At 33.7% G+C, this 24,017-nt stretch overlaps 1 protein-coding gene across 1 annotated transcript in view; it reads left to right on the forward strand.

The window, feature by feature from the left end:
- The first annotated feature begins 1,329 nt into the window (after positions 1 to 1,329).
- The window catches only part of LOC149787881 (V-type proton ATPase subunit S1-like), a 29,749-nt gene continuing 7,061 nt past the window's right edge, over positions 1,330 to 24,017 (forward strand). Inside the window, exons 1-8 of the mRNA XM_089974124.1 lie at positions 1,330 to 1,478; positions 8,385 to 8,511; positions 10,164 to 10,241; positions 12,100 to 12,322; positions 13,223 to 13,317; positions 17,540 to 17,781; positions 20,269 to 20,340; positions 23,153 to 23,390. Of these exons, the coding sequence (XP_089830250.1) occupies positions 1,396 to 1,478; positions 8,385 to 8,511; positions 10,164 to 10,241; positions 12,100 to 12,322; positions 13,223 to 13,317; positions 17,540 to 17,781; positions 20,269 to 20,340; positions 23,153 to 23,390 (1,158 nt within the window). The 5' untranslated portion in view covers positions 1,330 to 1,395. The remainder of the gene's footprint in view (positions 1,479 to 8,384; positions 8,512 to 10,163; positions 10,242 to 12,099; positions 12,323 to 13,222; positions 13,318 to 17,539; positions 17,782 to 20,268; positions 20,341 to 23,152; positions 23,391 to 24,017) is intronic.

Raw genomic sequence — 24,017 nt, forward strand, 5'->3', positions numbered from 1 at the left:
AAGTATCCATTTTAGGTCAACTGCCCCATCGTTTTCGGCCGATGTACAATGCACCATGCTACTGATTACTTGACATTACATACATCATGAAATCCAATAGATGTCGCTAGGACAAAGCACCGATATATCTGTTCGCTCCGCCAAGGTGTAGATAGGGTTATCACGACGGAACCTTGGCTAGCGAAGATAGTACCCATACGGATAGATGTGAAATGGCAGTGATCGGCAAAGACGAGCGCTTTAATTGTTACATAAGTTGTTATATAAAAACTGTAGTGGGTAGAATGCCAACGTACGGGCAAAATATTTATCAGAAAGGGCAAACACATATAAAACACACTTACTCAAAAAAAAAAAAAAAATAGAAAATATTCAGGGGACTCGAAAATTACGTAAAACCCAAACAGAAGTCAACTGCTCTCCTGAAAATATAATTATGAATCGTAGTCTTAGAAAGGAATACAGGTAGTTAAAACATTAGCATAGGCTAGTAAATAACTTTAAAAAATGACTTAATCAAAAGCAATTGTCCAAAAGTCGTATTTGGCTCTCATATCTTTCATAACGCCCCCGTTTGATCACAACATTGGCACACGTGACACGTGTAAAACATGCGATTAAAGGATAATAATACAATATAATTATATTTCTAACTCTCAGAACTGTTTGTTAACAAAATTGTTTATCTTGAAACATAACAACACGCTATTAATATCATTAACTTTGCAACAAGATTACTTGGAAATTTCTGTACATTCATTACCGATGCAAACTACCGAAGTATAGTGAAAAGTACCGTGGTATGTACCGGCATAAAAAATATACAGCGGTAAATCGGTATACCAATAATAACGCACACCTCTGTTAGCTTTACGTGATATCTTAATAAAACGAATAAGATAATCTATATAATATTTACACACACACACACACACACACACACACACAAAGAGAGAAAGAGTTTTACCTTATAAACCCTGTTCAATTATCTAATAAACCTTTCCCTCAGTTTGTAAGGTACACATATGCAAAGTGCACCTTATAATCTTTCGAAAATATATTAATAGATCGCAGTGTATAGAATATCTTGTTAAAAAAGATAAGTAAATAAGTAAATAAATAAATATTTAACGATACCGGAAACTATTATAGATCCAGCTTAGTACTGAAAAAATGTAGACAAAAGCCACACATTTGATAGATTCATTTAAGCATCTAACCATTAGTCGAATCAAATGTACCATAACTGACTGGTTTGCGGAAGTGGTTAATTTCACTGTGGGATATTTTGTTACCATTTTTGAAGCCAATGGTGATAGTTACCGGAAACGGAAGCAAGCGGTTTATATCGATCATAAGACAGTTTTAGGAAGGACTGAAAGGGCTTAAACGAAGATGAAGGGGATAATTGCTTTACTTTTGTTCTTTACCTCAACACTTGCAGAGAACACACCGGTGCTGATATGGTCGCCTTCAAGGTTGTTATAAGCACGCTGAATCTACTATTACTCTTTAAACGCTTCATGTTTCGTTCGTGTATGACAGTTGAATTTTTAATCACATGTACTTGTTTCTATCAGCAAGATGGGTACTGTAGTCCTACATGCAATATCTCTTGCTAATTTGTTTGTATCGTCTATGCATTTAGTTGGTCAGAATGTTAGCCACTGTAAAGAAGACAATTTACCCTGTAGGACTAAATTTATCCCGGCTTGGGGTGAATAGAATCACGGGACAGACCGAAACTGACTTGGAATTCTGTATATGAGCAGGATTTTTGTACTGTATTATAATTTGTGTACTATACTGCACTGTCGTATATGTAATATATATAAGGAAATAAATTTGGAGTATACGTATGCAAACAAGTTTATTATTTTTATATGGTTATGAAGTTGTATTTAAAATCAGTCGACTTGTTTTATTGATTTTCTTTGTACAGCAAGTATGTATTTGGGTTTAAGATTTGTTTCATCTTTTTAATATTTTAGATAGTTGGGTTAGCAGATATCTGCATGTATGAAAACATAATGTATGAACACAATTACTATTATGTATGATAGTCAAGACATTATAACTCACATGGTTTTTAGATAACTTGATGCATCACAGTGGGGATGGAGAGAGAGAGAGAGTAGTGAGGATTAAGAAAAGAAACCCTTCAAATATTTTTCTGTGCATACTGATAGATTTACCGCAGTAGCTCACAGAAAAGGGCTCTGCACACCACACTTTATGTTTGCAGATAACCACCACAGAGTGGATGTGATCTTAAAAAAATGGGTATGTTTAACCATATATGACCCCCCCCCCCGCAAGCATGCTGTAAAGAGGGTCACAGAGAGAATGAGAGATAAGCACAGATTTATCTGTATCGTTATCTTATTTAGGAGCAATTTGCTTACTTTCTGATACTGAAAAATTGTGATAATTCAGCTGATTATAAACATTTTATAGTTCTTACAAGGATAATGTAATAGACACAATGCCAAGTCAGATTTGAGATAATATTAACACAGTGACAATGTCTTGCAAAACTTTGTTAGCATTAAATGTTTCACAGTGAATCTTTTTTTCCACAATGCCATGTTCTCGTAATGTATACACATTAATTTCCTTATTTCTATTCTAGTTTTCACAAAATACTTTGATAATTATCATGAAAGTCAGTGATATAGCACTCACTGCAGTGAAAGAACAATAACAAAAACAAATGTAAAGAAAAATATTTAAAAATTTGCATTCAAACTTGACTGAAGTGAAGCAAGTTCAGATAACTACCCCATGCATGAATTGTCATTAACATAATGTACAACTTCTGATGACTTTTAATCACAAGGTTATAGAGGGTGAGTAAATTTAGAACCATAGTTTCCACACTTGATGCATAAATGTAAACAGATCGTATACTATTCAGGCAATATAAACATAAACTAAGTTAAGTTCATTCTCATGTTGTGAAGAAAAGAAAATGCGTTCATGGACTTAATAACAGATCAGTTGACAGGGACACAACATAAATGTATTTTAGTCTCAATTTCATATACATGGTTTGTTTCCTTTGCCAGTGACGAGTTAATTTCATGTTCAAACTGATGACCTAAAATCACAACAGCAGATGTTGTGCAGCTTTCTTTTCTTTGCTGTTATGTTGACAATAAATAACTTTCTGGTTTCATTGAACAGTGCTGTTTTTTATTACATAAGGATTTGTTAATCAAACTGTATAACACACAGGCCATTTAATTGTTTGGTTCTTGTAAAAGAAAAATCAGTGATATAAAGAAGTAGTTGTGAACTAATCAAAACAGCTAGTATGAAATCTTCATTTAGCATGTTGTTGGTTGCAAGGAGACTTGCAGAATTCAATACATTTGGACCTATTAACATATCTAATTAGTTGGCAGTATCTTGGTTGTACATGGATAAACTCTGCATGACATATGACTTGCTTAACAGTAGCATTGCTAATATTAGTGTCAGAGCCCTGTCGGCATCTGTATTAGAACTGCTAGCATCATTACTCAATATATCTTGAGTATTTTGATTGCTATTACTATTATGTTGAATCACATGCATGCATTAATAAGGTCGTAACATTGCACTGATATCAAAATTTTCTATCTGGTACTGCTTAATATGGGATTTCACATCTGCCCATAATGATTAATCAGTTGCACCTAACATTAGAAAGGCTTTTTTTTTGTAATGCTTCAGTAACAGTTTAGGTATTTCCAGATTGCCAGGCTTTCTGCAATTTGCAGCCTTATCATTTACACCAAGCCAAAAGATGTTTTGGCAGTGAAAGTTTTTCATGATTTTGATAATGGTTTGAAAAATTTTTCACCAATGTTTAAAAAAATAAGGCTAAAATCTTATAAATGCTAAAAAAATAAGGCTAAAATCTTATGTTTAATTTTTCAATGCATGGCATTGACATTTTTAGACAATCATCAGAATTAAAATAAAAAAATTAGATGAACTATAAATAGACATATACAAAATCATAAATTTGGAAAATTTCATAAGTGGTAAGAAAATTAAGACAGTAGTAGACATAATGGAGGAAAAACAAAGAATCAAATTTCCCATCAGTGGGCACAAACTCACAACTTTGTGTTCTAAAGTCAAGTGAGTGTGCATTGGTGTAACACTATCCACTCAGCCACAGTAACTAGCTGCAAACATACAGAAACACGCCAGATGCTATTCAGAGAAATTAGTTTACTTGTTTTTATTTTGTGTTAATAGCCAAATTGCATTCTTTAATATCTGTATTGAAATAAATATACAAATTGGATTGATGTTATGATTAGGTTATAGACAAATCATTTTCAATATGATTGTTAATTTTTTCTATGATGATAAAATTTTTGTCTTTATATGTTCCACATACAAAAACAAGCAAATAATAGGATGCATATGGAGACATCCATTCAGAATGCCTAAAATTTAATGGAACTTAAAATCTCTAAACATCTAACATTTGATAATTTACCATATTATTAAACACATTTCACCAGTTTGTTCAGGTACAATTAATTAGGGAACAATTGACAAATTTCAGTATTTAATGACCATAATTGCACCTAAGTAAAATGTGCCAAGTCAGATGGCTTAGTGTGATATAAATGTGTCTTTCCCAAGCTGAAATTGACGTCATCATTTGATGTTAATATTTCATGACAATGGTGATATTGCTTTGATTTCTGCATAACATAATGAAGTCAAGTTTTTAGTAGGTTGAGGCCATTGAAGTTTCTAAGGGTGGAAGGAATAAATGCTTGAATACTGTTGTCTTGCTATGATTTGTTGTATAAAATGGACACTCTACCTTTCCTTTTCTAAGTTGAAATAAATTTGTCATGTAATGAAGGAAACTACAAAAATATTAAAGTCATAAAGAACAATCTAGGCCCGTAAATTAAATAGCCAATCCCTTACTCTACGCATGTAGTCAAAATTTAACTAGTTCAAAGTTGTGTACATGTATATTTAGCCTCGTGTCTGGGTCAATATGTGGTTTGCATTTAAGTGTAAATTCAGTGTTTTTTTTGTATTTTTTTAAAGCAGCTGTCATTCATTCCTCAGGATTACTTTTCATGTTTAAACAGCTGGATAAATTTACACTGTTCAAAAGAAGCTTAACCAGACATGTGTCTCGTCAAGTCAGTGTGCAAGTTTGCTCAGAGTTCTTTGAATAACCAACAGCATAAACATATAGCAAAATACTTTTTAAATTATTTTTTATTGTCCAAATAAATCAGATTGAAATCACATGGTCAGTATGAGTATTTATAAAAGTTTGTCTATGTTTATTGTGAGATGATATTGCATGGAGGGATGTCCTTCCTAAAAGCCTGTGGCATGATGCCTGCTGTCTTACTAAAAATAGTTTTGTTACTCTTAAGGCACTTTAAATATTTAGCTCCTCTAGTCTTTGACCTTTGAAAGATGAGTCAAAGTTTGTACCTAAAATTCTAATCATGAAAGGAAATGATTAATCAAACTAGTTACCTTCCTTGATACAGATTAAGTTTCTAGGCAGGACTAGAACAAGACGGAATCATTTCAATAAAAACTACTTATGAAATGTAATTGAATATTTTCTCAAAATATGTTATGAATATTTGTAATCAATTCTCAATTAAGAGATAAAGAGAAGATAAGATTTAAAAAATTTGTTATTAAAATTATAAGTATTTAGAGAGGTAATGGTGTTGGAGATAATAATGAGGAACATGATTTTTATTGTCCTGCAGGTTACATTTCTCTCGGTGATTTTGTGTATTATTTTTTTTGTTTTAGTACCTGAATCATATAGTCAGTCATTTAACTCCATACTTGGAATTGAAGCTGGCAGGGCATAGCAAATCCACTTTCCTGACACATGGGACATACTAAAATTTAGCTACGGGAAGCTCAGGTTTGAAAGGTTCTTGCCTAAGGGCAAGCTCACCCAGCCCTTTTTGAGACATCATGTTTAATTGGTAAAGCTTCATATTTTGCAAGTTTTATTTTGCCAATCTTGCCACAGTACATGTATCAGCACCTTTATTTAAATGCCTGCAGTTCATGTATTGCTTCACAAAATACAGTCAGAATCCGTGAATTTTGTCTTGTCACTGTTAAAGACCAGTCTTGCACTTTGTTGTGCAGACATGTACTTGTAAAAGCAAGTTTAGACAGAAAGGAAATCGTTATATTTAACATACCTGTTGCATTTTAATCTCAATATTTATAAGCAGCATGTCCTAACCTAGTCACAGGTAGTTTCTGAATACGTTCTGTGCTGAGTCAACTACAAAATTCAGCCTGCCATCATCAGTGATCACAAATATGTTTCATAATCCTTCATCACCCGTGGCTGCTTTTGCCAAGATTTCCTTATTTTCATGAGTATGTATAAACAAAAATATCATAAAAAACACTGTGTAACAGTCTCACGCACATCAATAAAAAACAGTGTAACAGTCTCACACACATCAATCAAAAATAGTGTGTAACAGTCTCACACACATCAATCAAAAATAAGTGTGTAACAGTCTCACACACATCAATCAAAAACAGTGTAACAGTCTCACACACATCAATCAAAAATAGTGTGTAACAGTCTCACACACATCAATCAAAAATAGTGTGTAACAGTTTTTACCTATATCTGATTTAATTCATATTTATTTTAATTTAATTGTCAGTTTTAAATTTTTTTATTCTATTATATGCTATTATAATGTAAATTTATTCACTGGAGATGATATTTTTCCAGAAAATTGGTTGACCCGAATCATTCTTTTCATAAGGTGTTGGCCTGGATGCTGACCTTGATTCAAAATTAGTAAACAAAGTTCTGTTTTTATTTTAAAATGATTGTTTGTCAAGGTCATGATGAGGCTTTGGGTTTAAGATGTAAACAACTTTTTTTTATTTCTTAGAGAAAATTATTGGTCTAATCAAGGTCATATTCTTTCTACATGATATAAACATGATCATGTGACCCCCCTTCTGATTTTGCAACTTGGGGGAATTTCGAAACTGCATCTTATAATACAATATACCCTTTGTTTCAGAGAGAGAGAGATCTCAGTTTGGGGCTTTTTATACTGATGTCAGGTTATTTTGTTGTAGCCAGATTTTGAGTTATAATTTTCTTCAGAACAGTTGGATTTCAAAATGATTCTTTTTTCTCAGGAAATATTTTGAGGATTGCTCACACAAAAATTTTGGAAAGACATTGCTTACAAATTTAATTTGGATTTCCAACACTGGAGTGCCATTATTTGTATTTCTACAAGGAACTGTAGATCAGCACAGTACTGACTACAGTATACATCATCGTCATCCATCTTGGATTTTCCATCAGGATTTGAACTTGAAAAAATTAGAACATTTGTTACTAGGACTTCTGCAAAACAATTTGTAGATTATTCTTAGATTATTTTTGGATTTGATTCTTGAAACCATAAGTTCTTCTCTTGTTTTCATTTTTACAGAATTTTTCCAGCAAAATAAATTATTTGTTAAATTTTAATTTTTTTGCTGTTGTCACTCTTTCTGTGTTACTGTTTATTCGAGCCTAAACATGTAACAGTCTCCTACATATCAATCAAAAACTGTGTAACAACCTCCTACACATCAGTTAAAAACAGTTGTGTAACAGTCTCCTACACGTCAGTCAAAATGCTCATTTTATTGATTAGTGGCTGTGCTTGGAAGATAAATTTTGATTGGCTCCTTTAGACATTGTGAAAGTCATGTTGGGTCAGAATGGTGAGAAAATTTACTCTAATTCAGCTATTTCATAAACAGGTTTATGCATATTCATGAGAAATGAAGAAATCTTTGATAAGTGGATTATTACCAGTGGCTTGCAGCAATGAAGATTGTTTTGGAGTATGTCATTGATTTTAAAGTGACTTGGGGATAGTTTTATTAATAAAAGGTCTATTATATAAAACACCTAGGCACAGCAATATAAATATTTGTACAAATTATCATGGACTACAATCATCGTAGTATGGTTAATATATGTGCAGAGACAATAAAGACTTTAAAGTAGCCCGTATACAGTGTTGCCCGTTGACCTTGCAAACCTGTGTAATTCTTGTGAGGATTATAGGGCTATATATCAAGGGGAGATAATTTTGTGACCAGACTAGGATTTTATAGTGACTGTTTCTAATATCCAAGGATTGGGGTACATGATAAAAAAAAAAACGAATACATTATTCTCATGAGTCTATGTGCACTTTACACTCGTTAAGTTATACATACATAATAAGAAAAGAATACAGATGTGCATTTCAAATTATAAGAATGATGGCAAAATTACACCATTGAATTTTATGTCTTGGTAATGAAAATCTGTTCATTTTATATTGCAGCTCTCTGAGGGATTTACCTCCAAGTTTTCTTGGTGGCATTATTAATACAGACGACTTCACTTCAAAGTACTTGTCACCTTTGACTTCTAATCGGCAAAACAACTTGATTGTCTTTTTGCAGGATAAAGTAAGAAAATTTCACTTTTATTTATATCATAACATTGCAGTTGAAGAATTAACCAAATGTCAAATTATTGTTTTGATAACTTGTATCAAGTGCAGATTCAGGATTGAAATAAATTTGTCAAGAATATTGCCAGTTTTATGTATTACAAAGTTCATGCTGGAAGTTTGATTTAATTGAGACCATACAGGTTCAAAAATATACTGGTCTCTGTAATTACATACAGCTCAGAGGTCTTGGAAACGCTTAATCATGCGTATTAGGATGCCAGTTTTTTAATCTGTTATGCAGAAAATCACTTAGGTGGGAGTCCTTCATATGCATGTAATAAATGGGAAAAAATTCAAAGACTTTCCAGTCCTGTTTCAGCCACATGCTTTGTGGGAAAATGTGTTGATCAGTTAGCTGTGCTGATATTTACAGTGACAGAACTCAGTGGCTGAAAGACCCTTTGATGTACATACACCCCCACCACTGCAAATAGGAGCATCCTTTTAAGTCTTTTTCTCAATCTCAAACTGAAAAATGTCTGGTAGATTGGCAGTTCCTAAGGGGAGGTAATTAGCATCTCAAAAATATTTACTTCCCTGAGATGTTTTTTTTTAAATATAAAAAGTCTTTATGATATATGCTCTGTGTTTTCTGGTATTGCTGAATTCTGATGGTAGCAGACATTATTCTCCTAAAAATAATGCGATTGTGTAAGTTTTATTTGGAAACACATGATTAAAATGTTCTTTTCTAGAAACCCTTGTATTATTAGCTGCAAATATATTTATGCTGGATGATAAAGTGTTTTGATAATTAGACAAACTCTTCTAAAATTGTAAAAATACACTATACTCAGATGATTGTCTAGATTTTGGTAATTGAATCTGCTACACGTGCAGGCCATGTTTCAAGTCGGGGTTGTCTTGCATCAATAGTTCATGAGAGCATGTGATGTCTTCACTTTGTCTTGCAACCTGTTAAACTAATTATGGTTAGGCTTAGTTTTGGATATCGCACAGTGACCAAGCTGCTAGTTTGTTGACATTTTGTTGCAAAGTACATGATGAACATTGTACTCTCACAGCATACCTTCTGTACTCACTTATAAGTTGAGTCAAACTTCAGACAACAATGATCCTGATCTGCTGTAGCATAACACACTTGCAGAACAATGTCTATGTTGTTTGTTCTACTGGTTACTCCTGACAAACTGCACAGACCCAAATCTGCCAGATCATTATGAATGGCAGATTATGGATGTGTTCAGTATTCAGTTTTACTCATCTTATACGCGAGTATATAAGGTAATTTAATGCTAAATTATGGCCCAACAGTTAGGGCCCTGTCAAAGATTTCCACAATGTTTTATTACCTGGTGTATTCTTTGAAAGAACCACAAATGAGATATGTTTTTATTTCAGTATTCAATCTTTTAAATGGAATGCAGCTTTAAACAAAGGATAGATATAAAAATTAGCTTTCGTGGTACTTTTCTTTCAGAATTTGTATGCTTTCAGCTAGATTTTCATGGTTGCATTGGGAGCTTAAACCCAAATCAAATTTCTGTAGAAATGGGAGCCGGTTCTAAAAAAAGGTCTGAAGTATGAAAAATAGGATGAATTCTGAGTTGTGCACAATTTTCATCTTATAATGTCTCCTTTCAGCTTAGTCTTGAGGACTTTACCAACCATGCTGATGTGTATAACCCTGATGGTGACGGTGGTGCATTTAGGAATATCAAGGTACAAATACTAGTGATTTTGCCATAGTTACCAATATAAAACATGTTATACCTGACACACACTTGACAGAGACCTCCTGTAGACTCAGGGATGTAGAATAGACTTATTGTATACTCCTCTTGTTGCAGGTGGTGACTAATGGAGTCATCTTCTTTTGCTGTTGGGTACATCCTATGATGATGTTTTTTTGGAGAAGGTTTTTTACTTTTTAACCAAATGTGGTTTATATAAAAATTGGTATTTTAAGCAAGTCTTTTTGAGGAGGCATAAACTTGCTTGATACTGTATAGCTGTAACTATACTGATGTGCAGCTAAAACTTATATGTAATATTTAATATATGCCCTTGCAGACCTGCCAACCTTTATGATTTTGCCATCTTACAGGAGTGTTTTAAGATGGCATCTCACAAATGACATGTTGGGACGAAACGGACATAAACATCTTACTGAGACAGTTTTCATAGGGTTTGCAGGTCTGTCTTTGATGGCCAGAAAATAAATACTTACATGTATGATTAAAACTTAAAATTTTGGGAAAAATATTTATTCATTAGCTCATTGACACTGATATAGTGAATAACATTTGTTCAGAAGGATAGTGCTCACCTGTAAATACAAATTTCAGTGGGAAAAAGAAAAACATATGCCAGCACTTATTAATGAAAGAAACTGTTAAAGTCATTATCTCAACAACTTTTGAACACCTCCATCAAGTTAGAACAAAAACCTTGTTACATGGCCAATCCAGTTTTTGTCGTGTTCCAGTATTGAAACTTTTATACTAAAGAATATTTATTTTAAAAAATATAAAAGACATGAGAAAAGAATTTTAGTATTGCTATTTCTTTTAAATATACTGTTATTTACAGTTAAGAATCTAGGTCTTAAACTATATAATGCAAAGAAGGAAAACCAACAAGTTTGGTAAAATCAGTCAAACAATGCATTTCTTTATTTTATTTATTTGCATAGTGAAAATGTAAGAAACACTTAGACAGTATTGTGAATTAAATCCAAAATAATACTAAATGTCCTATCAAAAGTCCAAAAGGTGAGAATGTGTTGCATGAATTCCAATAGTCTTGAATGTTCTGATGTACCAAAATGATGCAATCCAGAATGTCTTTGAATGGGTTTCCAGTAATTCAAAATTAATGTGTTAATCCAAGGTCAATGGGCACTTAACAATTTCAATAAATAATTTAAATAAATAGTTCTCTTGAATTATATCTGAACATAACTTTAAACTCAAAAAGCAAATGGATTCCATGGACTGATCTTAAAAACAGGAATTATTTGTTTATCAGCATGGCAAGAAATTTTGTCAGTTGAAGCCTATCATCCTTAAACTGTCTGAGGACATAAAGAAAATAGAGTACCATACATACAAACAAACACACACACAAACACACACACACACACACCAAAAGAGTTGAATAATTTATAATTTCTCCCCGTGAAATCTTTACAGGGAGTACACCAATTCTGTGTACTTGAAGGTGGATAAATTGTAAATTGAAAAGCTTTTTATGAGCATATATTTTAACTTTAAAAAGGTCAGTATGAAAGTTTACTTGAACCAGTTATTTTCTGTTACCTATATTATGTGACCTCCTGTTTTGGCATTATTTATATAATTTTGGTAAGAATATATTTAAACTGTCAGCAATTTTTGTATGTTTGATCTTTGAACTGTTTCCAGGGGAGGATAACAAAAATTATACCCCTCACACACAAATGGTTACCAAATAGGTATCCTACCTTGCAATAATACTGAAATACAGCTGAACAGATTAATGGATTGTATTGCAGTATTCCAAAACTAGTCAAATGTTTTTTTATTTTTTACTTTAACAGAGCCAAATGGACACGCACTCTTCTATTCACCTGCCAGCAGTCAGAATGCCAGCCAATGCAATCTACACTTTGATGAACTCTTTGAAAGACAAAGTCCACCAAATCAAGGACATTGCAGGCATGCAGCAACTTGATCTTGCTAGTGGACAGGATGGTCACCTGATCTTGGTTTCACTGAAACCCATTCTTGGGAAGGATGAAGCCAGAGCTTTGTCAGAAAATGGTAAATACATTCTGCAAGATTTTTTTTGTAAAGGCAGTTTAGAAATGGATTTGTGTTTATTCCCTGCAAGCAAAATTGCAAGAGTCATCAGCCATAGTTAGTGTCATGCATGCAGCTTCGACATTTTGTTAATTTTTCTAACAGTGATTCAGCAGTATGTAGCATTTTAAAGAAGCTGTAATCTGAATGAAAGGTAATTTAGTAGTCTGCCTTCTTTAGTATATAGTGTCACTCATTATTTCACTAGTAGTGGCAGCATAATATTTTTGTAGTGTTTCTGTTTGGTCCTAAGCTGCAAGCCCCTTACGTATCTATGAATCTTGGTCCTTAGACTCAGTGAGCATAGCCCTTTTAATTATATACACCCCAACCCTTCCATGTCCCAGTAGTTATGATAAAGGACATTAAAATCATTGTAAAGATCATTAATTGTCTCTGTCATGCCAAGTGAGACATGTAAATAAATAGAATTAGTATTTGAATTTATTAACCAATTTCATGACTTGGTTTTATTGGAAAGATTTCACGCTTTCACATTCCCTAGTAAGATAATTACTTTTGGTTAAGCAAATTGGGGGGGGGGGGGGTAAATTCTTTGTATTGTTGGAGTAATTCTTGGCTGGACTGCTAGATAATTTTTGCTTCTTGATTTATGATGTCTGTCTTGACATCTGCCAATCTGTTTCCAAAATTGATGTTATTGTTTTTGTTTAGATCATTTTCTCAGACATTGTTGCTGATATAGTCACACAATTTGGTATGTGAATATTAAAAAGATGAGAACTACAGCTATCACTAAAAACTAGGTCATTGTGACCTATATTTCATGGTTTGCACTCCAGCCATTCTACCATTGGCAGTTTTCTTGTTCTGAGGTGATATTTTGATGATATATTGCAGACAAAATGATAGCATCAGTACTGGCAGAAGCAGACAAGAAAGGAGTTAAGTACACAGCAATGTATACAGCTGACTCCTCATCTGGAGCACCCCAGGTTTGTATGTTTATATCAATCATCCTATTCATGGATTTCTCATATCATAAGCATTCTTACAAGGTTCCCTGGAATTTGTTGACATCTGTATGGAGTCAACACTGCTTTGTAACAGTAATTTATGGAAAGGAAATATTATCAATTTACAACAGTTGAGACACTGCCATCATGTTAAAATTGAAGTTCAGGACCGATTTTCCTCCAAAACTAAGTGTCCACTATAAAAAGGAGTATTGAATACATAAAAACTGAGATTTCAGGACCATCACTGGAAATTCACTGCTTTTGAGTGGCATGATATACAGATAAATACATTAATGAACTTCCACTGTTTTATACAGATACAATCAGCCTTCAGCAGGCCGATACAACTAACTATGGTTTAAGAAGGAGCACGGCAACTCAAGTAGGTTGCCTGAGGACATAATACCACAGTAGCCAACCCAGGCTGATCTGATGGTAGGATTTGAATGCTAACCTTTTTGGTTGTGAGTTCAGCAGACTAATCACTGAGCCACCATGCCTTCACTCAGTAGTATAGGGGAACACTGCACAACATATAACGAACTGTTTATGTGAGCCTGCAGTTGTATGCTTTAGCAAGGTACCACTGTATTCAAGTTTATTATCTTCTTATTAGTTGTACCTTGACAGAGATGTGTGCAGTTGACATGATTTATGAGTTCTTCCTGGCTAGTATTTGATTTCCTTCTAATGGTGAAAACTTGTTTACATATACACAGTGTCTTAATATTGTTTAATGCATCATGTGGAGCTAGTGTGCAAGGAAATCTATATCAGATCAGTTAGAGGAATCTTTAAGGCTGAAAGGGATACTGTGAATTCAGTTATGCTGCTGTCAGTTTTTAGAAGGATCATTATTGATTGGGACAATTAATTTTGTAACAACCATGAAATCAGTGAAAATTGTTACCCTACAATTTTTTTACATTCCAATATTTTTAATTGCATAGTGATTGTTGGAAACTATTTCCAGCTTCTACACATGATCTTCTGAATTAAACTCGGTTGTATTATTACTTATAGCATCCTATCAATTCTATCAGTTCTGTAAAAACAGTGTTACAACTCTGTGCTCTAAAATTAAGTAACAGAAAAGAGCAAAAACCATGTGCTCTAAAATTAAGTAACAGAAAAGAGCAAAAACCAACAAGTTCTGAAAAATTCAACATATAAATAATTTTCTTAAAATACAAAGAAAAGATTTAAAAGGAACTTACAGTATTTTCAATTAAATCCAAAATAGTCCTAAAAGTTCCATCACAAGTCCAAAAATAAAAAAGAGTGCTCCAAATGAATTCCAATGGTGTTCTGAATAAACTCCAATATTTTGTGCTGATATTCCAGTAGCCTCGATTGTGTTAATGTTCCAACGGCCTTTATGTATTGCAATTATATAATTCAAAATACCATTGAATGACTTCACAACAATCTCAAAATGGTGATTTAGTCTGAAAATATTGAGCAATTTTTAATTCCATTGAATAATTTTTTTTAAAAATCCTTGCAAATTATTTACTGACCACACAACTAAAATTGATTTCAATAAGACTGATGTTGTTGAATAAGGAATTCTATTTATCACTACCTTTATATAATAAAAAAACTAAGACATAATAACAGAACCAGGGTGAGGGTCAAAAGTTAATTTCCGGAACAGTTAGGTTGTAAAGAAGTTCAGGTCTCTTACTTGAATCGTAGTAAAGAACATAATAAACATGATGTACTGCAGGTTTTTCCAAGGGGAAAACCAATATCCTCAGCTCATATCTTAGTAAACATGTTTACCTCCAGGTAATAATGATCTTAAGAAATAATCTAAATTCACAGACAATAATTAGCTTTGTTACTTGTTTTTAACAAAAACCTCACATTAGTCAAGTAGCCCCAAATGCCTACCCTCCATTATGGACAAAGATCAATCACACAATACAAATTAAATATATCTAACATTACGATTTGAAATTTGAGTAACTTCTGTGTTCTCTTGGCCTTCATTTGCCTTCAGAGTAAGTTTGGAGTGTGTCGTGTGTGCCCTGGGTTCACAAATGCACTGACCAGAAGGAGAAAATAATCACAGCCAGTTACATTATTACATGAAGATATCATTTGATGGTTTAATAAATATATCCATTTAATAATTAAATGAATGATAAATTACATGTAGCAATTACATTTATTCCATGGATAACATCAGTACTGTTTTGAGATCCACCTTTTTGGAAGATATGATTAGCATTGATGCAAGTTCCATTGTCAATTCTAGGTAAGATATTATAAATATAAATATGTAAAATGAAATGCTTTTAGTAAAATAAACAAATCACACATCATAAAAATATTTTTAGTGTCATAAATGTTAGCACATATTAACTTTAGTTCAGTCAGGTTAGAAGGCCTCCAGGTGGCTAAGGGGTGTATAGTGCTCACCTTTACCTGTCACTGCCATCTCATCTCTGTCCACATGGGTTCAAATCATTTGCTCAGCCAGCATGGTTACATGAGAAAGCTTGCTAGTCTGTTTCTGTTACAGAATGTTTTCATAACAGTTGGCAGATAACTTGATAGTCCATTCTGTTACAGAATGTTTTCATGGCATTTGGCAGATATCTTGATAGTCCATTCTGTTACAGAATGTTTTCATAACAGTTGGCAGATAACTTCATTCTGTTACAGAAAGTTTTCATGGCAGTTGGCAGATAACTTGATAGTTCATTCTGTTACAGAATATTTTCATGGCAGTTGGCAGATATCTTGATAGTTCATTCTGTTAAAGAATGTTTTCATAACAGTTGGCAGGTAACTTGATAGTCCATTTTGTTACAGAATGTTTTCATGGCATTTGGCAGATATCTTGATAGTTCATTCTGTTACAGAATGTTTTCATGGCAGTTGGCAGATATCTTGATAGTCCATTCTGTTAAAGAATGTTTTCATAACAGTTGGCAGATAACTTCATTCTGTTACAGAATGTTTTTATGGCAGTTGGCAGATAACTTGATAGTCCATTCTGTTACATAATATTTTCATGGCAGTTGTCAGATATCTTGATAGTCCATTCTGTTACAGAATGTTTTCATGGCAGTTGGCAGATAACTAGATAGTCCATTCTGTTACAGAATGTTTTCATGGCATTTGGCAGATATCTTGATAGTCCATTCTGTTACAGAATGTTTTCGTAACAGTTGGCAGATAACTTCATTCTGTTACAGAATGTTTTCATGGCATTTAGCAGATAACTTGACAGTCCATTCTGTTACATAATATTTTCATGGCAGTTGGCAGATAACTAGATAGTCCATTCTGTTACAGAATGTTTTCATAACAGTTGGCAGATAACTTGATAGTCCATTCTGCTACAGAATGTTTTCATGGCATTTGGCAGATAACTTGATAGTCCATTCTGTTACAAAATGTTTTCATGGCATTTGGCAGATAACTTCGTAGTCCATTCTGTGACAGAATGTTTTCATGGCATTTGGCAGATAACTTGATGGTACATTCTGTTACAGAATGTTTTCATAACAGTTGGCAGATAACTTCATTCTATTACAGAATGTTTTCATGGCATTTGGCAGATTTCTTCTTGGCAGTTGGCAGATAAATTAAGCACAATTATGCATGATAAATAGTGACTTAGTTGACTTGCCAACAGAAACTCTCCAGATCAGATTAATTATATTTTCTCTAATTTCCTACTGTCCATATAATTGACAATTTTATATTGATTATCAAAATAAATGTAGAGACATTTAAAAGGTTTTAAAATCCTACTCCTTTTACTCTGCCTTCTCATCATCATCAGTGCTTCTGTAATTATAATAATGATAAAAATAATTAATGTTGTTATTATTATTACCATTCCGGTTGCCTAGTGGTTAGAGCATCTGCCTCAGATACAGGAGATCGTGGGTTTGATCCCGGCCGAGTCATACCAGAGACTTACAAAAATGGTACTAACAGCTGCCTTGCTTTGTGCTCAGGATTAAGAGGTTAGTGTTAGGACTGGTCGACCTGGTGTCAGGATAATGTGACTGGGTGGGACATCATGCTACATGTTTGCAGCATGATGCCCCAGGGCTAGACATCACTATAAACTGACACATTGCAGACATCATAGCGATATGACTGAAAAATTGTTAAAGCTACATTAAAAATCAAAATCACATCACATTATTATTATTTTTTATGCATTTGACAGGTAAATCTAGTGAAAAGATCTGTAGATCGTCACCTCTTGGACACAGGGGACAATTCCAGCATTAATGGGACTTTCTACAATGCCACTTGTATCTACTTGTATATGAGGCAAATCAACATCTCTGTGATAACAAATAATACTGCTTTAACCCTGCTGCCATATCTGCCCCCAGGTATAATAAATGCAACAGGAAGTTCCTTTTGTAACTATAGTACAGGAGGAAATGAAACTTACATTGGCAGGTAAGTAGAAGAATAGGGTACAAAAAGTTAAGTTCTCTTTTGCAGGTTTTTCAGAAATGCATGTTTTAGTTTTCATAAATTGAAAGAAGTTTTTAATACATTTACCATAAGGCAGAGTGTATTACATTGTAGTGTCTGTCCATCTGTGTCCATCATCTGTTCTCCATTTCATTTATAGACAATAACTTCAGTTCTCCTCCATCTTTTGTTTGCCAGATTTTTTAAGTAGCTTACCTTTTTGGCAAGCAAGAAAGATTTTGATCTTGGGTTCAAAGGGCATAGGTCAAGGTCACAGGGTTGCAAGATCCATGCAATAACAACTTATGTACTAGATAACATTAACCAAACTTTGTAAATGGTTTAGATTTGAGATCAAAAATACATCCATTGATTTAGAGGTGAAAAGGTCGGGATCACAGTGACTGTAAGAAGAAAATGGTTTCAGCAGGATAGATTGAATTCTTTATCACCTACTGTGACTACATTTTGTGGACTGCTTGTATGTGAGAATAAAAAGCCATGCAAAGGTAGTAAGTCAAGATCACAGAGATTGAGAGAAGGAAACATAATATTTCCACAAAAACTATGCATTTTCTGTACCACATGGTAAGGGGAGGGGGGTCAAATTCTGTCATAGTAACTCCAAGAGGAAAAGCAGTTTCCACAAAAGAACTTAAGTTCCATGCCATAAACCGTGACTGAACTGTCATAAATGGCGTTGGCATGCATTTCATGCGAGAAAGGCATGAGACAGAAGAAAACTTGTCTTGAAAAAGTAATTTGAATTCAGTTTTTTACATTAACCAGATTTTGAGGATGGTCTGCATTTTAGACAAGGAAGACTGTTGATTTTGGATTAAAAAGGTCAAAAGTTAAGGTCACAGTGAGTCCAAGAAGAGTAACTTCCATTGCTAATCCAATATATATTAGTAGCTTGCTTGTTTGGCAGATTTTTGTCTGGTTTGCACACAAAACAAGGAAGAAACCTATTGATTTGGGGATTAAAACTCAGAGGTCAAGATCGCATCAACAATGGCACAGTACAGAAATTAAATGGGTTTTAGATCAGTTATTACCTGAGCAAAATCTGGTTTCATTATCAGCCAATGCTTTGCACTCTGTTAGCTGAATCAGGTTAGCATATATATAGAATTATGGAAATTGTTAGTTAATACCTGTCATCGATTTGGGTTTTGCCAGAATCATGTTAATTTTGTTAAAATTCCAAGTTTTATGTCTTGAAGTTTAAAACAATTGATTTTAAAATCTTAAAGCTGTTTGCTAAACTAACCTGTTTTGCTTTTTTTCTTCACATGCTATTGAGAAAATGGGCATAACTCCACGAGAGCATACTATTGCCATGTTTGCTTCCTTTGTTTTATTGACAGCTATTTGTAAAATTGAGACCTTCCATTAGGCATATATCATTTTGGTGGAATTAGGTTAAAAGTATAAGAATGTTGGACAATGAAAAAAAAATTCGGCAGTCAGATATGGCCATGTGTAAAGCCAAGATGAAAATCAAACATAAATACAATGAGGAATATATGTAGACTTACCCTGATGTATTTGGTAAATAGCACATGGGTGAAACCTATTGTTTATGCAAAATTTGTTGGATCGACATTATTATAAGCTATAGAGACCTCATTGATATGAAGAGAGATGTTTCTACAAAGAAGCACATTACCATGGCAAAAGCTGTGAAATCCAGTAGTAAAATGAGTTCATATTTCATGACTCCTGCACACTACAGTGCAATAAACACTGAAGTATTGTTTGCAGAATTTATTGCTGAACATGGAGTTCCAATATCTGTGGCAGATCATGCTGGGAAGCTCTTCCAAAAAATGTTTCCATATTATCAGATTGCCAGAAAGTATGGATCTGCCAGAACAACTAGCATCATGGGAAATAAGAGTACTAGTCATATGTTAGACTGTATAAACAATGGACCATTCAGACCTCACCACTAAGTAGTATCATGACCAGAAAATGTATGATGGTGGTAACTGATAGTGGTTATGATGTGGAGTCTAGTCAAGAGTTGCTAAATAAATGTAAAAGTGCAACTAGAGACAAAGGGACTGATAATAATATCATAGTAGAACAATTCCTGCTGTGTGAAGTGGTTTATTGTTTAAACTTGTTGGAATTTTTCCTAATACTTTTAAAAATGATATTTTATTTACATGTGATTAGTAGGTATGTACTTTCATTATTTGTGCTACACTTCATCTTGTTTGATTATGCTATAACTGTTCCTTAATTAATCTACTAAATAAAATCAGTCTCACTTAGTTACGAAAATGTTAATGATAAGTCACCCTGTGAATAAAACTGATAACCTGTTCCATGAGTCGGTTGTGTGGTTCCTTTTTTTATCTCAAAAAGTGTCAGGTATGTATCTTTCTGTCATCAGAAAATATTTTGGGTTTGAAGCATTTGATAAATTCTTAACTCTTATGTTTTTAAATCTCTCTTCAGCATAACCTTGAATTTGCATGATGATGGAACAGCTGGAAACAGGACTGGAGTAAATTTAGATGTCATCCTTAAGTAAGTATATTACCATATTTTGGTTAGACTATCAGAAATACGCAATTTTGGCATAAAGACTAAAGACAAATGTCTGAAAATATATATATATATATGTGTGTGTGTGTGTGTGTGTCTTTTAATAACTAACTACATCTCATAACCAACTGTATGTCTCATAACACCCAACTGTATGTCTGTGTTGTTCTGTATGGGTGCATTTAAACACTCTACAACTGCATAAAAAGTGGAGTTGGTGAGTACATGGAAATCCCGTCATAACATGCTCAGTTTTAATACAGATTTAGAGATGCCATGGTCTTGACAAGGGTTGTGATTTTATTGTCTTTTATGTTCCTTATATCTTGATATGACTCAAACATCAGCCAAACTTACTAGCAGATATAAATAATTTAGTTAAATATAAAAACTATAGGTTTTATAATAGTAATTTATATTCTCACACAAAAATTATTTTAATTTTCATCTAGCATGGAGTGATCTGAATTCCAATTGTTATATAAATTGGCAGGTACCAATAATATTACTATACACATTTCGGGTGTTTTTATTTCTCCCGCCCCCCCCCCCCCCCCCCCGATTTTTCTGTAATTTTTGCTGTACTTCAATGCAGTATATGATGCAGTCAGTAATTATGGATGCAAACTAGCACAGTATAGCAAAATTTCAGTGTGCCAGTATATGAGAAGGAAGATGATGTTAATTTGAAGTTATCAGTACTTCACATTTTCATAAAAAAATCAAAATTATAAAAATACTGTACAGTAGTTTAAACCAGGAAAGCCAAATCTGGAAACAGATTAATGATTTTCCTTGCAAAAAATATTACTATTTCGAAAAGAAAGCAATAACCATAGTACATTCATACATTTAACCCTGTCAGTGAAAATTTTGAAAATTTTAGTAAAAATCTCAACAGTACCCATCAATCATAATGATTGGTTACTAAGGTACCCGATCAAAGGGAAATTGCATTAAATGTGTACAGATCTGAACTGCTTTGTAGTAGGTTGACAGAGACATGCGAAAGGATATTTTGTTTCGGTGGTTGAAGTGTACAAGTTGGGGATATTTTTTGCAAGTCAGATCTATCTGAACAGGTCGTCAGTGAGTCAGAGTTGCAGTTTGGAAAAAATAGATAAGTCAAACTGGATCAATAGATCAGTCTATTGATTGATTGATTGATGGATTGATCAATATATAGATTAACAACAAATCTGCAAAATGTAGAGTATATCACAGAATTATTATTTATTGTAATTAAATCCACTAAAATCCACAGTGCTTGACAGTTAAATCCATTTAAATGATAAATACATGAATTCAGTTATAGGTCACTTAGTTGTATAAAAATCATTCAGAATGATCCTATTCATAATATCCTGTAATATGTTAATTCCACACATCTTTCAAAAAAAAAGTTCAAAGTTTTAAAAATTTACAGTATCTAATAAATGTCACCTTCTGATGCCATCCAGTAGAAAGTCCAAGAATTCATCCTAATTATCTGATAAAGTTCTCCAATTCTCCATTGTCATCTAGTAAATTGTCATCATTAATTATCATCCAACTTCATTTCCTTGTCCGCACAATTATATGCAGGTGCTTATGTAGAGACTGAGCTTGTGCTATGTAAGTAATACTTTGATCATACAGTTTGTGAAACCTGTTAAAGGTTGCAACTGAACATGCATCCGATGTGTGGCAGATCAAATAACAATCCTCTGTTACTTGCCACTGAGCAAGTATCACTCATATCTCTGTCAAAGGTCATCACATGATAGAACATGCTAAGAGTACACGTATTAGCGGCTTCATCAAAAGAATTTTGAACTTGAAAACAAGGTGAGTGTTGCCTGTGACTTGTTTTATTACCTGTGTTATTATCATCAGGTAGGTTGCCAAGTACCTGGGTACCCATTCACAGCTTCAGATGTTTTACACTTCTTCTACGGGTTGTGATGTGACTACATTTTGTCATTAATCCATATGGAAGGTCTTCCTGGGGCTGTGATGTCACTACATTTATCATTAATCTATCATGAAACCCTGATCTGCTATCAATAATATGCTGGCAGATCAGGGTCTGTGTTGTTTGTTCTACTGATCAATCCTAACAAACTGCATAGACCAAGATCTGCTAGTGCATTATGTGATGGTAGATTTGGTTTTGTCAGTTTGCAGCAGGATTCAATTTATAAGTGAGTATATATGGTGGAACATGTACAAGTCTTTTGGGGTAAAATAATGTAGTGGACATAATTATTAATTGTATTTCTCTTGGACATTCATTTCTCCACATACATCCTTTCAACACTGCTTGAACAGAATTGTCCTACCAAGTTAGTTTTTTGACATACTGATTTAACTTAAAAGATACAGAGTAAAATATGGATTTAATTTTGTATGTGCATAAAACAAGAAAAATTAGAAGCATGCAAGACTTGTCTAGTTTATATTTTCCTCATGTTATCTGATATACATTATTCTCATTTTTATCTAGTTTGCATTTTTCATATGTAGTGTAGATTATCTTCATGTTACCTAGTTTGTTTTCCTCATGTAATATATGTTATCCTCCTGTTATCTAGTTACATTATCCTCATGTTATGTAATATACATGTTATCTAGTTACATTATCCTCATGTTATGTAATATACATGTTATCTAGTTACATTATCCTCATGTTATGTAATGTACATGTTATCTATTTACATTATCCTCGTTATATAATATACATGTTATCTAGTTACATTATCCTCATGTTATGTAATATACATGTTATCTAGTTACATTTCTTTGTGTGTTTCAGATTATCATTTAACTTAAACAACTCCTATGACTGGCAAGTAAAGGAAGCAGACATTAATATCAGTGGTTCTGTGAATAATACAAGTGTGACCTGGAGTTCCAGATTGAATTTTGAGAGTGTTGTTGTCCCATTGACGTTCTCATACCATTGTTCCAGTGCAGGACCGTATGTCACCTATAAGCAAGATAACACAAGTACTAACAACTTGACTGTTGAAATGTACATCACTGGATTCCAGGTACTACTGCTTATAAAAAACCTGAAATGTTGATTGCCATATTTCTCCTTTGATTGCGTTCTCCAATCACATTATGTTAGGAATATTAGCCTGCTGCCTTGTGAAACCAACCCTGCTAAAGACGAAAAACGTCTTATCCTGTCTATTTTTAGATAGACAAAGAGCAGTAATTCTTGCCCATTACCTTCCCAATGATACCCTGGGGAGATAACAGTCCTCTTTCAGTACGATAATCTTATGATGGTGACCTATCTCCTCATTCAGTGTGTTCTGACTTGACATTTTCTGCAAATCAGACACCTCCTGGCTGCCTCATTGGCTTGGCCAAGAATCTATCCAGAGGTGGTCATGTCCTTCACACAGAATGGCCCCTCCATCAATTGGTCTTCACTCAGATTTACACACTTCAAGGGCGTCAGATGACTGACCTCTTGGTGACGAGGTGGCATTAAAAGCTACCCATCTTTGTCTCCCCTGTTCCAGAGAAAATAGCTTGAGTCATAGGATGCACTGTCAGCCATTTGGGAGGGGGTTATGAGTCTCTGCCACCTTTCCTATGGTGCTGAAGTTACAGGGTCAGAATGGCAGGATGATTCCGACATCCCTTCTTTGCAGAGACAAGCCCTG

The sequence above is a fragment of the Sinohyriopsis cumingii genome, chromosome 11, assembly GCF_028554795.1.
Source record: "Sinohyriopsis cumingii isolate HCF-2022 chromosome 11, ASM2855479v2, whole genome shotgun sequence".
In the NCBI taxonomy this organism is placed as follows: domain Eukaryota; kingdom Metazoa; phylum Mollusca; class Bivalvia; order Unionida; family Unionidae; genus Sinohyriopsis; species Sinohyriopsis cumingii.